A 13,844-nucleotide genomic window follows, 5' to 3' on the forward strand; every position below is an offset into this window, starting at 1 on the left:
TCTTTCGGCATGTCGACTGTGGGATCGTTGATCAATTGGAGACGGAAGCATAAAGTGCCATGCAAATCTTTGTCAACGAAAGCTACCATGGGATATCTCTAGACCAACATATGCTCGAAAACCAAACACGTCTATGCGTTCTGTTTATACAACACCCTGCACCATCTCCTCTTCACACTACGATTAGGTTGCCAATTCTCAGACCTTGGCTTTCGTACCACCAGCGCCTGCGCGTCCCAACCCCTATCGCTCTGCTCAATAGTTCATACGTCTCTTCACCACCTCCCACCATGATCATTGGAATCGGATGCGGCCGTTTGATCCCACCTGGCAGCGTCTGCTCCTCGTGGAGAAAAGGTTGCACGAGATGGGCATCTGGGTCATCATCCCCGTCTTGTTCAGGGTAGCTGACCATGATGACTACCTGGAGCGACTGTGAGGAAGGAGGATAAGATGGTATGTTGGCCAGCTTCTCGGAAAAGGAGCAGCCACCGCGTTTCAAAATAATGACTTGGTGCTCCTTGGGAATGTTGGATGGCAGCCGGCCATCGCAGTTGTCATCGCCAACGTAAATTTTCTGCCAAGGCAGCTTCTTATCGTTGGCGTATATCTCATCACCCCCTTTCCCGGACGGCGGGGGCACGGCTCCGGGGCCCGTTGATAAGGTTGCAGCGTACTGGATCCGGTGAACGCGACGGCCTTTCCCTCCTTGCTTTTGCTTGGACGATTGTATCTCATCTCCTAAGAAGGCGCGGCTCTGGGGAGTTGTCGGGCGCGTCAACGGTTCGAGGCCTTCAGTGAGAATACTCTGAAAATTTTGAAGCAAACTGGAGAACAGTGAAGGATTCACCGAATCCAAGTCGACTCCTTCAGGTAATGACAGGGAGGCATCAGAGGCATTGGAGTCAGACTCGGCCCCACGCGATCCAAGGCCGTCCGCTGCCAACATGGCAGACTTTTTATGAGGCGCGACCTCTGGAGCATCAACGAACAAGTCCAGCGTCGTCAAGTCTCTGGTTCTCGTGAAATAGGGGTCAGCTGGATTGAAGCTCGACATGAGATCTCTTGACATGAAAACCTTTTCGTCTCTTCCCAACGCGACGTTTGAGACTGCGTAAATCCTAAACATGTCGTTGGACGAATCGCCAGCATCCACCAGCTTGTCCGATTCTCGGACCATTCCAAGGCGAAGTCCGCTCATTGAATTGACCAGGATGCCTCCCCCAGTACGCTGGAGCGAGAGAGTATTGAGCATGGCATTTGGTAGATTGGGGAAGGACAAGTCGAAAGTGGTCCGAGCCACCATCCTGGAGCTTGTTGCGTTGTGAGGCACCAGCTGGGGAGGAAGCGTCCATGGGTAGTAAGTGTAGTTTGATGGGGAATTGAGATCCGAAAGCGAGATGCTCGGGTGGTCGGCAGTAAATTCGATGAGAGGAGACTCGGAGGTCGCCCGATCCGGCATCAGATGAAGGCGAGCCAAGCTCGCTGCATGGAAAACATCGTCCCGTGCGGCAGTAGCCGATATAGAGAATGGAACTTGTGCCGGGGGTAGAGGGCACTGGTTCTGAGCAGTGAAGTCTCCCGTCTGCTGGCTCCCCTGGTGAGAAGTTGCATTCTGACGGAGATGTTTGGGCATGATCAGCGGGTGGCCTTCGGTGGTGAATACCCATGGTGCGTCGACCTGATTCAACGGGTGGTCATTGTCGAACAAGAGGAAGAGGTATTTGGCGGTTTCGCCCAAGAAGAAACTCTCCATCCGATCACTCTTTTCACCTGATCTTACGTCTTGCAATCCAGCCCATCCACAGCTAGTCCAGCAGCGGCGCTTGATATCTCTCAACGCCATTTCGCCCACGTGGAGATACCAAGGATCCTTTGTTGCCCGGTAAATGTACCAAGTAGACTCGATGAACTCTGGCCGACCGCCCCACCAGCGGAGTCCCATTTCGATGTTTCCTGTGGCGGTTGACCATCTTTCCGGTAGTGCAGAGTAGCGCGTCCACAAAGCCGTATACAAAAGATGTGTCTCTATGGCTTCGTCCAGCTCTCCGGCAAAGGTGAGCAGGCCCGGGTAGTACGCACTCAGGCTGTCAACCCAGAATGCTCGCATCGCTCCAGTGTACAAATCGACTTGGATGTAGTGAGGATGCTGGTGCATTGGACCACGATAGATGTGTCTCTTGATTCCAGCGTGGGCTTCGTGCCATACTTGCAAAAAGTCTTCAGGGGAGTCGCGGTCCTCGTTTGGATCAAATGGAAGGCCCGAAAGAAGAATGTGGGATTTGAAAGCGTATTCAAAAAAGCTGTCGATACCGGCGCCGATGCCTGTGTAGGGACTGACCCAATGGCCTGTTTCCGCGTCGATTCCAGAGCCGATCAAACCGGAGCTGCTTCTCCTCGACCAGATTGCCCAAAAGGCCGCTTTCCCGAACTTTTCAAAGATGGGATCCCCAGTCAGTCGACTCAGCGTAGAGAATTCGAGCACAAGACTGCCGGCACCGGCACTGCACGTCTCTGTAATCTCAGGCGATTCCTTTGAGGCTGCTTGACACTGGCCATGCTCCGCGTCGGTATTCAATGGCGAGTTGGCGTAGAATGGTATTCCTGTACGCAGATTGACCCGCGGGTATGGGATTCCTGTCGGCGTGTGGAAAGCTGGGAGAATCCTGTTACCCAAGTCTTGAGCCAGACGAAGTAGTTGTCCATTGTAGAGGAAACCTCCTGGCCATTGAATACCGCTTTCTCCGTCCTTTCTGTGGATCGTTTTGGCCTCGTATCCCCGTATTGGCAGTTCTCCAACCGCAAAGAGGTGGGCACTCAGCAATCCTCCCAGGCCTCGAATCACCGTCTCGAATACCTGGACCTTGCTGTCCAAGTCAAAGCCTCGCGCCCGGCTACCTTGGCCAGCAGGTCCTTCAGATCCATCACCATAGTGTTCAACAAACAGCTGCACTCCCTTCTGGAAGTCGCCAAGGGGATCTCTACCGCCGCTGGTTTCTGGCGAGGATGCGAGAATGGCGAGGGTGGATAGACTGTCGATCAAGGTGAGGGAGTAGTTGCCCAAAACATCGTTGACTTCAATATGCGCCGGATTCGCGCGGTCTCGCGTGAGGGATGAGCAGGTTAGAGGGCGAAGCTCATCCTCAGGGAAGGCATGTTCCATATAATTGTCGTAACCATGGTAGAATATGTCTGTTGTTTCTTGCCTAGATACAGTGAGCGAGAGCGGTTGTACGAGGCGCGGAGACCAACTTGAGACTTCGGAGCAGCTCTTCAGTCATGCATGTTGACAGCGCCACATGTCCAAGCAGCCAGAAGAGGGCTGTCCACCTGAGACCTCCCAGACCTGGTGCAAAATTGCTGGCGCCAAGTTGAGGTGCGGCCCTGTTCAGCGCCGGCCAAAATGACAGCATACCCGAGGGAGAGCCCTTGGAGACGGCATGGGAGAGGCAGAGCGACTGGAGAGACAACCGTTATCTCCAAGCTCCACGAGAGGATCAGGGACGGAGAGGGGCGATGGAGAGGACAGATGTAGATTCCGATAGATATCCCAGGCACGCTTCGACCGGGTTGCTTTGACGTAGCCACAAGATGCGGTGCTGCACGAGTCAGTGTAAATATGGCCCGTGCTCTGAAATTCTGAGAGACTGCATCGTCATCCGATTCCGCCTCCACTGCTTCATCACAACTTCAGTGCGGGCTCATTCCATCACCAGTCTGTCTCCGCTCGTCGCGCCAACCCAATCGCCCCAGTGATGCTCCCGCGCGCAGCTCTCCGTCTTGCTGCCGCCCGGCCGCTGCTCTCCGCAGCTCCCAGAGCGACGCCAGCTCTGTGGACGAGAGGCTACGCGAAGAATCGTGCGCCCAACTCCAACGCCTCTGGACCCACTCCCGACTCCTCACGACCAAAGTCTCCCTCCCAACCCGAGTCCACCGAGCAAGCCGCAGAATTCAACCCCAACGCGTCCGCCGAAAAGAACACCGCGCCAAAATCACAACCAGGTCCTGGCGCAACCGCCGCCGGCGCGGCCAAAGATGCTACACCCGAAGAGGACGTCACAGAAAGCCAGCCAGAGCAACCAAGGCAGCCGCTCCCAGACCTGACGCAAGGCATCCCGTCTACATTTGAAGCCGAATTCCTCAAGTCGAAATCCGAGTCCAAAGAAAACACGCCGGAGCTCAACGTCGCCGACGACCCGAATGCAGAGGCAGAGGCCGGTGGCCGCGGTGGCGGCGAAGGTGGCGAGCTTCCCAAGTCGGCGTACGAGACTTCGACCGACAGGCGGCGGGACCGCTACGCGAAGCTCACCGGAATCGCCTCTATACTTTTCCTGGCTTCGGGTGGACTGTACCTGGCCAGGCCATGGGAGTCTGAAGAGGAGGCCAAGATGTACCCTGACATTGAGGATGGATGGTCACCATCAGCTATTTATGCTCGGGCAAAGGCGAGGTTGTCTGGATCTCTCGGATACTACACTGAACCTGTCTTCCCCAAGCTGTTGCCAGAGGTAGAGCCTGCGCCTCCCTACACACTCGTCCTCAGTTTGGAGGATCTTCTTATTCACAGCGAGTGGTCTCGTGAGCATGGCTGGAGGTTTGCCAAGCGACCTGGCGTGGATTACTTCCTCCGCTACCTGTGCCAATACTACGAGCTCGTCATCTTCACAAGCTTGCCCTCCCAAGCCGCAGACCCTGTCATTAGGAAGCTTGACCCATTCCGCATCGTAATGTGGCCACTTTTCCGCGAGGCGACGCGGTACGAGAAGGGTGAATACGTCAAGGTGAGTACCACGACTGGTGAATCAATGCTCATGCTAATCTTTGTCAGGATCTCTCCTACCTGAACCGCGATCTCAGCAAAACCATCATCATCGACACCAAGGCCGGCCACGTGAAGAACCAGCCCGAGAACGCCATTGTCCTGCCGCCCTGGAAGGGCGAGAAGGGCGACAAGAACCTTGTTGCTCTGATTCCCTTCCTTGAGTACATTGCAACCATGGGCATCACAGATGTTCGAAAAGCCATTCAGTCGTTCGAGGGCAAGGACATTGCAACAGAGTTTGCTCTCCGAGAGGCAAAGGCACGCGAAGCCTTCCAGAAACAGCTCAACGAATCAAAGGGCTCGAGTTCCAGACGCGGCGGCTTTGGCAAGCTTGCTGGCGCTTTGGGCATGAAGCCCCAGGGAAGCCTTGTCGTAGGAGAGGAAACCGCAGCGGAGGGCTTTGCTAAGGGCAAGATGCTCTCGGACCAGATTCGCGAGCGCGGACAAAAGCAGTACGAGGCGATGGAGAAGGAGATTCGCGAGAATGGCGAGAAGTGGCTCAAGGAGATGGCAGAGGAAGAGAAGAAAGCTCAAGAAGAGATGACCAAGAGCATGAAGGGTGCGGTATTTGGAGTCTTTGGCGGTGGAAGCTCCGACTCAAAATAAACAGGCGCTGGCGGGTCTGCTCTGTTTGTACATCTGCAGCGTAATCATTTGGGGAGTTGACCGGTATCTAGGGGATTCTCGATTGTGCGAGTCAAAAGGCGTGGGTAAGCACCGAGTCTGCGATGCAGAATGCATCCCTTGTACCATATCATAATCTCGAAAAGCGAAGACGACCTCGCGGCGTCAAATCTTTACTCCTGAATTTGGCCGACGATGATGGTGTTTTCCAAACATGGCGGCGAATCTTGGAGCGCAAGTACTTACAAATGCAACGGCAGGATCAAAATTATCGTGAAGTATATTGGTCATATCAAACTGACATTCCTCTCTCATCTCAATTCCACCATGTTTTTGACTGCTGACATCCTTATGTTTCGCGGAGGCGGAGTTTTTGACGCATCAACAAACGCCGTTCGGCTAATTTGATTTCCGAGCCGCACTGGGCCATCTGCTTGCAGCTAGCGTATTGCCTAAAATGCCAGGGGCCACTTACTAAGAGCTCTCTGCACCTGTGGAATACCTTGCCAGTTTTGGTGCTGGCTGTAGTTGAAGTAACGGCATTGACTTTTTTAGGCCCAACCTTAGCCGCGCCTTACCTGATTCCCGTCTTCTCCCCTCCCACCGGATCCTGAAAACGATACACCTGTATCGTAACAGTCTTGTAAACCGCCTCTCACGACCGCCGCGATCTAAAGGCAAACGGCACGCAATGGTAAGTGACAAGTCCAGCTTTTGATGCCGGCTTCGCTAACATTCAACAGGGGAGGGTATACAGCCGCGCTCATACGCCGTGTACAGTCCTGGCTAACGTCTTAGCATGCAAACGACTTGATCAAAAATGCGTTCCAAGAGTATACGGACCAGACCAGTCCGTCAAAGGTGAGTTTCTTTGCCTCACCTACGTTTGTCGCGTCGCGCGCCTACTCACAACACGAGCAGTGTGCCAAAGTCCGATGCCTTCACTGCGGCTTTACGCGCGCGAAGAACACGACGCGCCAGATTGAACATCTCCAAGGATGCCAGGCCTACCTGAGCTCTCCAGAAGCGCTGCCGTACATTCAGGCCGAGCAGGCCAGAAGAGACGGTGCTGCTGGCAGCGGTTCAATCGACCCAAATATGACGCAGGAGAATACTCCTAATCGCAGCATCCTGAACGGAACCCACCCGAATCCAAACCTTCAGGTCCATCGTCGTGGACCCAACACGAACAAGCGATCGCGTGAAGGTCAGGCTATCGCACCGCACCCTGCCCCGCAGCCCGCTCCGCAACAACACCCGTCGCTCGTGGCACATCTCTTGAACAAGTACCAGGCCTCATTCACGGCTGCGACGCAACAACCGTTCCTCTCGCATGCTGGTTGCGGAACACTGTCTGCGCCGGCACTGTGCCAGTGGCTGGTTCAAGACGCGCACTATGCTCGGGGATACATCAGGTTTATTGGCAACATGTTGGCCAAAATCCGGCTGCCTGTAGTGGCAAATAGCCAATTCAACCAGACCTACCGTGTGATGGACTTGCTCATTAGCGCGCTGAACAACATTCGTCGCGAAATGACCTTTTTCGAAATCACGGCGACCAAGTTCGGCTTGCAAATGACGGAGGAGCCGCCGAACCATATTACGCGCGCATATCTTGACTTGTTTGTCAGTTCCACCAGCACTGGAGCTAGCCTGCTGGAAGGCATGGTGGTATTGTGGGCAACAGAGCATGTAAGTCGACTTGTCCCTCCCTTTCCAGCCATCAGGCGCTAAGACGAACCAGGTCTATCGAACCGCCTGGACGTATGCGGCATCGTTTACGCCCACTCTCTCAATGCCATCCACCGACCCTCACATCGTCGCTTTGCACCAACAGCTCATTCCGAACTGGACGTCGGCGCCGTTTTCCAAATTCGTCGACGCCTGCCGCCTCCTCGTCGACGAGCTCGCCAACACAACTACCTCACCGAATGGCAAGGAAGAGATGCAGCGCTGCGAGCAGCTGTTTGAGCAAGTTTGCTGGCTGGAAGAGCGCTTCTGGCCTGACGTCGACGGCATGGGCGAGGAGGACGAGACTGCGCGTCTCAATGTCCACGGAGCGCACCACACGCATTCGGCCAGCGCGGCAGCGCATACGCACCCCACGCACAACCTCAACTCGACGCCTGGCGTGGGCATGGGAGGTGGACCCATGGGCAATGGTATGGGCGGCAACGAGACGCCGTCGCGCGACTCGGGTGCCTCTTTCACTGGCGCGTTGAACGGTATTGAAGCCGCCGCCAATGGTACGCCGTCTGATTGAGCTTGATCAGTAGTGAGTCGGCGCAGGAAATGCGCTCTGGTCTGGCTGACGGAGCAATTGGTGTACAGCAGAGGACAGCAGCGGCGGCGGCAACGGCTCCCAAGGCACCAACACCCGCTCTGGCTCTGCTGACTCTGGTTCTCCGGCAACGCCCAGCGACGGTGACTACGAAAGCGCGACGGCCGAAGTTGGTGCTAAGAGCACTTTGACTAGAGCTCAAATCGCCATGAGCTTTCTTGAAGACAACCCTTGACGTGTCTTCTCTGTCGTTGTCGTAGAAGAGCGTTGCTTCTCTGCTGCTTTTGCCTCGGTTTCGTCCGGTCCCGTTTTATCTTCTATCTGGACCCATTGGCGAAGCGGAGTGCGGCACTTGGTCGTCCAACTGCGTCCTTACTTGGCAGCGTCATGGCAGTGGCGGCAGGAGGGAAAGAATGGCCAGCCGCTCTTCTCACCACCTCCTTTTCTAGCAGCTCTTCCGTCATGTTACCTTGACTTTCTTAAGTCTTTCTCTCTTCTTCTTCTCCTCTCTCCTGTGCATCTCTCCCGGGGTTCTGCTGCTTTCCTTTCCCTTCGTCTCCTTTTTGTAATCACGCGGCTCCTTGGTGAGGTTTCGTGTCTCCTTAATTGTCTGGGTTGGGTGTATTCTGGAGATATTGGATATATATTGGTTGAGGAAAGGTTGGGGGGGAAGGGGAGGGGCGGGGGATTGGCGCGAGTAGGAGAGCGTGGTGGATGGCAGAACGACGTGGGGTGCGTTCTGATGGTATCTTAACGGACGACCGTACGACGGATGGGTTGCAAAAAAGTAGCCGAGTATGATATGAATGAGATTCAGTCGTCATCATGCCGTGGTATCCGTGGGAGCGCGCTCCATTTGCTTTGCAACATGTGAATGAGATTCAGTCGTCAACACGACTAGGACTTTGGCGTGAGCGAGCCCGGCTTGCTTCGTGGCATGAGATTGTTGGATACTACATTAGGTATTACTATAGCTACAGCGTTTGATCTACCCATCACTCCAACAATTCAACCTTCTCTGTCAACCATTACACGCTACTGCTGCTGCTGCCGCCGATGCTTCTCGAATTCCATCCTTCATGCCCTTCCTCACTACTGCACTGCCAAATTTTTCCCCTCATCCAATCCTCGTTCGTTCGTTGCCTCCGCAGCCAGCTCTTGTCTTTCGTTGGCCCCCCGTTCAGGATACCCCTCCCCCGTCCCTCTTGAGGTCGACCGAGTGTCCTGTTTGGCGCATGTTCTTGCCTCTCCTTTTCTGCTGAGTTGAGGTGTCAATCCCGCCCTTTGACGCGTGGCCGATGTTTTTGAAACATGGGTTGATCTGCATGCGTTGTCCTTGGGTAGGCAGAGGTGGAGCAGCGAAGGGACGACGGACGTTCGTGGGTTGCTTTTGTGATACGAACGAGCAAACGAGCAGGACGCGCACGAGCAAAAGCAGCAACACGGCAGCAACAATAAGCACAGACGTCTGAACAGATGTGGCGAAGGGGCAGGCAGGCAAGCAAGCAAGATGGCAAACAGACAGACGGGGAGCATAACACATTCATTGAACCCCTCGACGGGTGCATGCGCGCATCGCGTCTGGATAGGCCCGAGTTGGTTGGTGGGTTGGGTATAAGGAAACAAAAAGAAGAACATCAGCAAAGGAAAAAAAGAGGATATACAGATAGAAGTCGTTGAAGAAAAGAAGGTTTCGGCTCTACCTTGCCTTGCGGCGTGAGAGCAGAAAAACGAAGCAAAGACAACCACGACCACCTTCAGACTTTTTCCTTCCCTTCACTTCTCTCCACCTCACCAATCTCTTCCCTACTCATCCAACTTAAAGAGCAAAGAAGGCACCAGCCATGCCGGCAACCATGCCGACGAAGCCACCGGCCTTGACGGCCGTCGCGGCACCCGTGTAGTGAGCACCGGGGGTGGTGACGGGGGTGCCGGCGACGGGGGTCGAGACGCGGCCAGGGGTGGTGACGGGGGTGCCCTGGGGAGAGCCGGCGCTGGGGACGACGGCGGCGGGAGCGGTCGTGACGGCCGTGGTCACGCCGGCGACCTTGGTCGAGGTGGCGAGGGAGACGATGGGGGTCGGGGTCGAGAGGATGGGCGTGGCGGTGGCGCTGTGGGTGTGTTAGTTTTTGATGCTTTTCTTTGTTCAAGGGTTGTGGTTGTTTGGGGGGAGGGTTGGCGTTGCTAATCGGAATGAAAAGCGGAGTCAAACGTACCAGTCCTTGCAGCTAGTGACCGTGCTGGTGTAGACGGGGCGGGTGACGACGCAGGCACCGTTGCCGCAGTCCAGGCTGACGCTCGAGGCACCGGTAACGGTGTACGTCTTGCTGCCGTGGGCAAAGGTGGTGGCCTCGGGGCAGTAGGTCGTGAACTCGGTCAGGGTCTCGGTGACGACCTTCTCGGTGGACGACGACTTGGCGGGGACCGACGAGGCGGAAACGACCGAGGAAGAGGTCGAGACGCTGTCAACCTTGACGGAGGCGCTGGTAGCAGCAGCGGAGGAGCTGGAGCTGGAGCCCGAGTTCTTGTTGGAGATGCCGAATTGCGTGCTCCCTGGGTGAATGTCAGTGAAGTCTTTTTACAGCATGATCTAGAGATACGCACATTGGTAGGCGCCGTTGGAGTCAATGACAATCTTCATGCCGTAGCCAGTGTCGCCGTTGCTGTCGGCGAGCGAGGTCGAGGGAGTCCACTCGTAAACACCATCGTTGGGAGTGCCAGAGGCAATGGTGCCAACCGTGACGCAGTTGGTGGAAGGACCCTTGCACAGGTAGAGGGAGACGGTGCCACCCGAGTAGGGCGAGGTCGAGTTCCAGGTAATGTCGTAGCGCTGGCCAACGGGGACGATCTGCGCGCAAACGTCAGCTGGTGGTTCAATCGCCCGCATAAAGGTGGTCCTGGTAATCAGGGAGGACGCGACGCCGGCAAGAAAACCTCTGCAGTAGATGAGGATGGAGTTCACTCACGGAGCCGGTGCCGGGGAGGTAGATGGCGTTGCCGGTGGGCAGGTCGTCAGCCTTGACGAGGGTGGCCAGGCCGGCCGTGAAGAGGGCGAAGAGGGAAAAGTCGTTGGAGAGCATATTGACTGATTGAGCAACGAATGACTGTTGGCGTCGTGTGGAGCAAGGAATGACTGGGAGGGATGCTTCTGATAAAAGAGTGGATGAAGCCGCTAGAGCTTCTGGAAAATGGTTTGTGGATGATGAGAAACAGGGAAGAAAAGAAGGGAAGACGGTTGCGGGTGGTGGCTGAAAAAGTATTAAATGGGAAGTGGTCGAGTGGAGTGGGCGTTGAGGACCGAGCGGGAAAGCGTATCACTTGGGGCCCATGTCAGCGCGGCGGTCCTTCATCGCATATAGCCGAGCAGCGGACTGTGCCAGTGGGCCTGGTGGTCGTATCGGTAGGCAAGATGGGCACAGCTAATCTCAAAGAGTCAACGGGACGGAGGCATGGCGGAGATTGTGCTGGCTTGTAGTCGCCGTGGTACGGCCCAGTGTCAGCCAGCGAGGGGGCGGCCATGGCAGTAGGCGCCAAGGGGGCAGAATGAATTGGATTGGACGCGGTCAGCATTGAAACGAATTGGGCAGGTCACGATTGAGTGTGTTGTGGTGGTGTTGGTCGAGCGGATAGGGCCGCCCGACGGATCCTTGTCTCAACTTGGTTCATGGTTGACAGGGGTCTGCAGCGGCCCGACGTGACATCAGGAACAGCATCAAGATACCAAAAGCGACACGAGCCGGTGCCTTGGCGGTGACAGAGAGTTGACAGCTCCTTTCCTTCTCGTCCATGTCATCTTCACGCAAACAACAGTTGAAGCCGTCTTCATTTGTTTGCTGCCGCGTCGCCACGGAAAAGTCATCTCTCAAACATGTCTCATCAGCCCTTTGCGCGTCAGGACCAGGCCCATCTCCGTCGACGGCCGACCCCCGGGCCTCCATGCGGAGAAAGAGCGTACCTGACGATCCCAGTGCGTCGGCGACTCGCGCAGCCCTGCGAGGCTACGGCCATGTCTATCACCAAAACACAAACACCACTCTCTGCGGCCTGCGATGCGAATGCGACATGAAGTTCGTACTACTCCTCCAGTAGTTCCTGCATCTGTATCACGTCCCATCCCACGGTAAAAATAAACACCCCCCGCCGTCAAAAACTACCGCCGGCCCGTATTCCTCCCAATCCTCCGCGCCCGGCCAAGAAATTGTGGCGGTGCCTTCCTAGTGACCGTTGCGTCCAGTATCCGCTTCCGGGTGCTGTCAGTCTGGTAGTCTGTGTGGGGTCGTACGACTACTACCACCAGCACTGCGACCTCGGCAAAACGTTTTTCTCCTTCGCCGGGCTTGCTTGCAAACCAACCTCACTGACCATCTCGGGTAAGGCTGAGTCCCTACTGTACGGACGTATGCACACGGCATCCGTTATTTCCATTCGCCTCTCCGTCGACGTTCAGATCAACTCTCTCGCTTTTCTTCTCTCACAGCCGCAGCGCGACTCCGTATGGTTCTTGCTCTCACAAATCCGCTGCCAGTTGCCACCCTCTCCTCCGCGGATTACGCACGGCCGCAACACTCAACACCGGACGAATCAATATCACACACGCTACCGCCCCTGCCCTTCCCTCCCCATCATCCAAACACCCAAACCACTGGAAACATCCGCAAACGCGGCTACTCCCTCATAGCGTGCGCTACAGCGCCGTTCAGAGGCCCGCCCTTGCGCCCCTTCGTCTCTGCTCCGTCTGTGGCTTGCCAGGGCAGCGCGGGAGAAGCCGCTTTTCGTCCACTCACACTCGCTTGTTTTCTTGCTTCCACAGTGTTAGGAGGAGTAATAGGGGGCCAAAATCCTTCTACTATTCTCAATCTGAATAGCCGCCTGAGGCTGAACCAATTATGCGTCATATGCATGGCGGCTGCTCGACAAGCTTCTCGACAAGCTTCACACGCAAGCTTACTTGGCGACTGACTGCATGCGTTCCCCTGCCTCCGCTTTCTTGCCTGCTTGCTCGCGCGCATGCGGACCTGCCTGCCACTGCTGAATACAGAATCCGAATCCTGGGTAGGCTCCAACGACGGTCCAGGCCTTTCCCTTCCCATCCATCGCATCCAGCCCATCCGCTCAGGTCTGCTTCGGCCCCCATCCCATCCCATCCGACGGACGACGTGATTGTTTTCGTCCGCCCGGTGGCCGCAATCCGCATTTCATTTTTAGGCAGCGAGCGTCCCCCAGATCCAGCTAGGCTAGGCGGTGGCGTGATGCGATGGATGGCGGCGGCAACAAAAAAGGGACACAGACGGACAAAACAAGACTGTATTGCCCGTCCGTGGTATGAAAGTAGCGGTGTCATCGAAGAAGTGCCTGATTGAGTTGGGGACGATTTCCAGGACCAGGGCCGAGGCAGACAGCCTGGCAGGCAGAAAGGATGAGTGATGACAGACAGACCACATGCGCGGATGGACCTGCGGGTGCCAGAAATAGAATTTGGGAAGACATTGGTTCGGTGGACGAGTTGTTTTGGCCTCCATGCCTCCGTTCACTGGTGGTCGACTCAGCTATTCACCCATCCATCCATTCTGGATTTCTCCCAATACATAGCTGGCTGGCTTGTTTTGTCTCTCCTACCCTGCCCACCACGCGCTGGTCTTCGCTCTCAAAAAAAAAAAAAAAAAAAAAAAACACTCAGCCAAAAAGAAGCTCGCCCCAGAGCAAATAAGCAATGCGAGAGGAAACAAGACTTGCTGGCCCGAGACCTGACCATTGCTTCGAGCGGGAAAGTGAGGAGTCGCAGCCGTCTTTGCCCCTATTGCTGAAGCAGTGCGCATGCTCGCCGTCAATCAGCCCTCGCATGCACCGCTCCTTTGGTTTGTTGCTGCGGCTCTTCGGTCAAGAGAGCACTCTCTTGCCTCGCCCATGCCAAGAACACCGCCATGTCATTGTTGTGAGGCCCCCTCGGTTGATGGTGAGTCGAAGTATCTGATGAAAGTTGTTGGCCACAGCCATGGCCATTGGAGGAAGTAAGTTGGTGAAAGAGCAAGCAAGCGACAATGTTGCCACGAAAACGGTAGTCACTGATACCCAGAAAGTTCCTTTCAATTACCTCGTTGTATTTGTGTCCAAATGCCT

General features: G+C 55.6%; 6 protein-coding genes across 6 annotated transcripts; 3 read left to right on the forward strand and 3 right to left on the reverse strand.

Moving 5' to 3' along the window:
* Window positions 1-172: 172 nt before the first annotated feature.
* On the reverse strand, window positions 173-3,281 carry BKA78DRAFT_352186 (glycosyl hydrolase family 47-domain-containing protein; the record flags this gene model as incomplete). The annotated part of the gene is made up of 2 exons (XM_066891307.1): window positions 173-3,206; window positions 3,253-3,281. 2 exons carry the CDS (start codon window positions 3,279-3,281, stop codon window positions 173-175), a joined length of 3,063 nt encoding a protein of 1,020 aa, XP_066745754.1.
* A 402-nt stretch (window positions 3,282-3,683) lies between these two features.
* Window positions 3,684-5,789, forward strand: BKA78DRAFT_281512 (uncharacterized protein). Its single transcript, XM_066885632.1, has 2 exons — window positions 3,684-4,781; window positions 4,829-5,789. Exons 1-2 carry the CDS (start codon window positions 3,756-3,758, stop codon window positions 5,426-5,428), a joined length of 1,626 nt encoding a protein of 541 aa, XP_066745755.1. The 5' UTR covers window positions 3,684-3,755; the 3' UTR covers window positions 5,429-5,789.
* A 268-nt stretch (window positions 5,790-6,057) lies between these two features.
* BKA78DRAFT_122847 (uncharacterized protein) lies at window positions 6,058-8,085 on the forward strand. Its single transcript, XM_066882461.1, has 6 exons — window positions 6,058-6,140; window positions 6,190-6,195; window positions 6,245-6,307; window positions 6,368-7,138; window positions 7,191-7,671; window positions 7,720-8,085. Exons 1-6 carry the CDS (start codon window positions 6,138-6,140, stop codon window positions 7,839-7,841), a joined length of 1,446 nt encoding a protein of 481 aa, XP_066745756.1. The 5' UTR covers window positions 6,058-6,137; the 3' UTR covers window positions 7,842-8,085.
* A 421-nt stretch (window positions 8,086-8,506) lies between these two features.
* Window positions 8,507-9,049, forward strand: BKA78DRAFT_312384 (uncharacterized protein; the record flags this gene model as incomplete). The annotated part of the gene is made up of 1 exon (XM_066888296.1): window positions 8,507-9,049. A coding segment is annotated over exon 1 (272 nt), but the record flags the coding sequence as incomplete, so codon positions are not given.
* Window positions 9,050-9,455: 406 nt separating this feature from the next.
* BKA78DRAFT_122828 (Ser-Thr-rich glycosyl-phosphatidyl-inositol-anchored membrane family-domain-containing protein) lies at window positions 9,456-10,932 on the reverse strand. The gene is made up of 4 exons (XM_066882460.1): window positions 10,694-10,932; window positions 10,332-10,575; window positions 9,944-10,280; window positions 9,456-9,838 (listed from the first exon to the last, which is right to left on the reverse strand). Exons 1-4 carry the CDS (start codon window positions 10,805-10,807, stop codon window positions 9,547-9,549), a joined length of 987 nt encoding a protein of 328 aa, XP_066745758.1. The 5' UTR covers window positions 10,808-10,932; the 3' UTR covers window positions 9,456-9,546.
* Window positions 10,933-12,133: 1,201 nt separating this feature from the next.
* BKA78DRAFT_122880 (uncharacterized protein) lies at window positions 12,134-13,011 on the reverse strand. Its single transcript, XM_066882462.1, has one exon. It carries the CDS (start codon window positions 12,869-12,871, stop codon window positions 12,392-12,394), a length of 480 nt encoding a protein of 159 aa, XP_066745759.1. The 5' UTR covers window positions 12,872-13,011; the 3' UTR covers window positions 12,134-12,391.
* Window positions 13,012-13,844: the final 833 nt, after the last annotated feature.

Source organism: Phyllosticta capitalensis (genome assembly GCF_038381095.1).
Source record: "Phyllosticta capitalensis strain CBS 128856 chromosome Unknown BKA78scaffold_4, whole genome shotgun sequence".
NCBI classification, from domain to species: Eukaryota; Fungi; Ascomycota; class Dothideomycetes; order Botryosphaeriales; family Phyllostictaceae; genus Phyllosticta; species Phyllosticta capitalensis.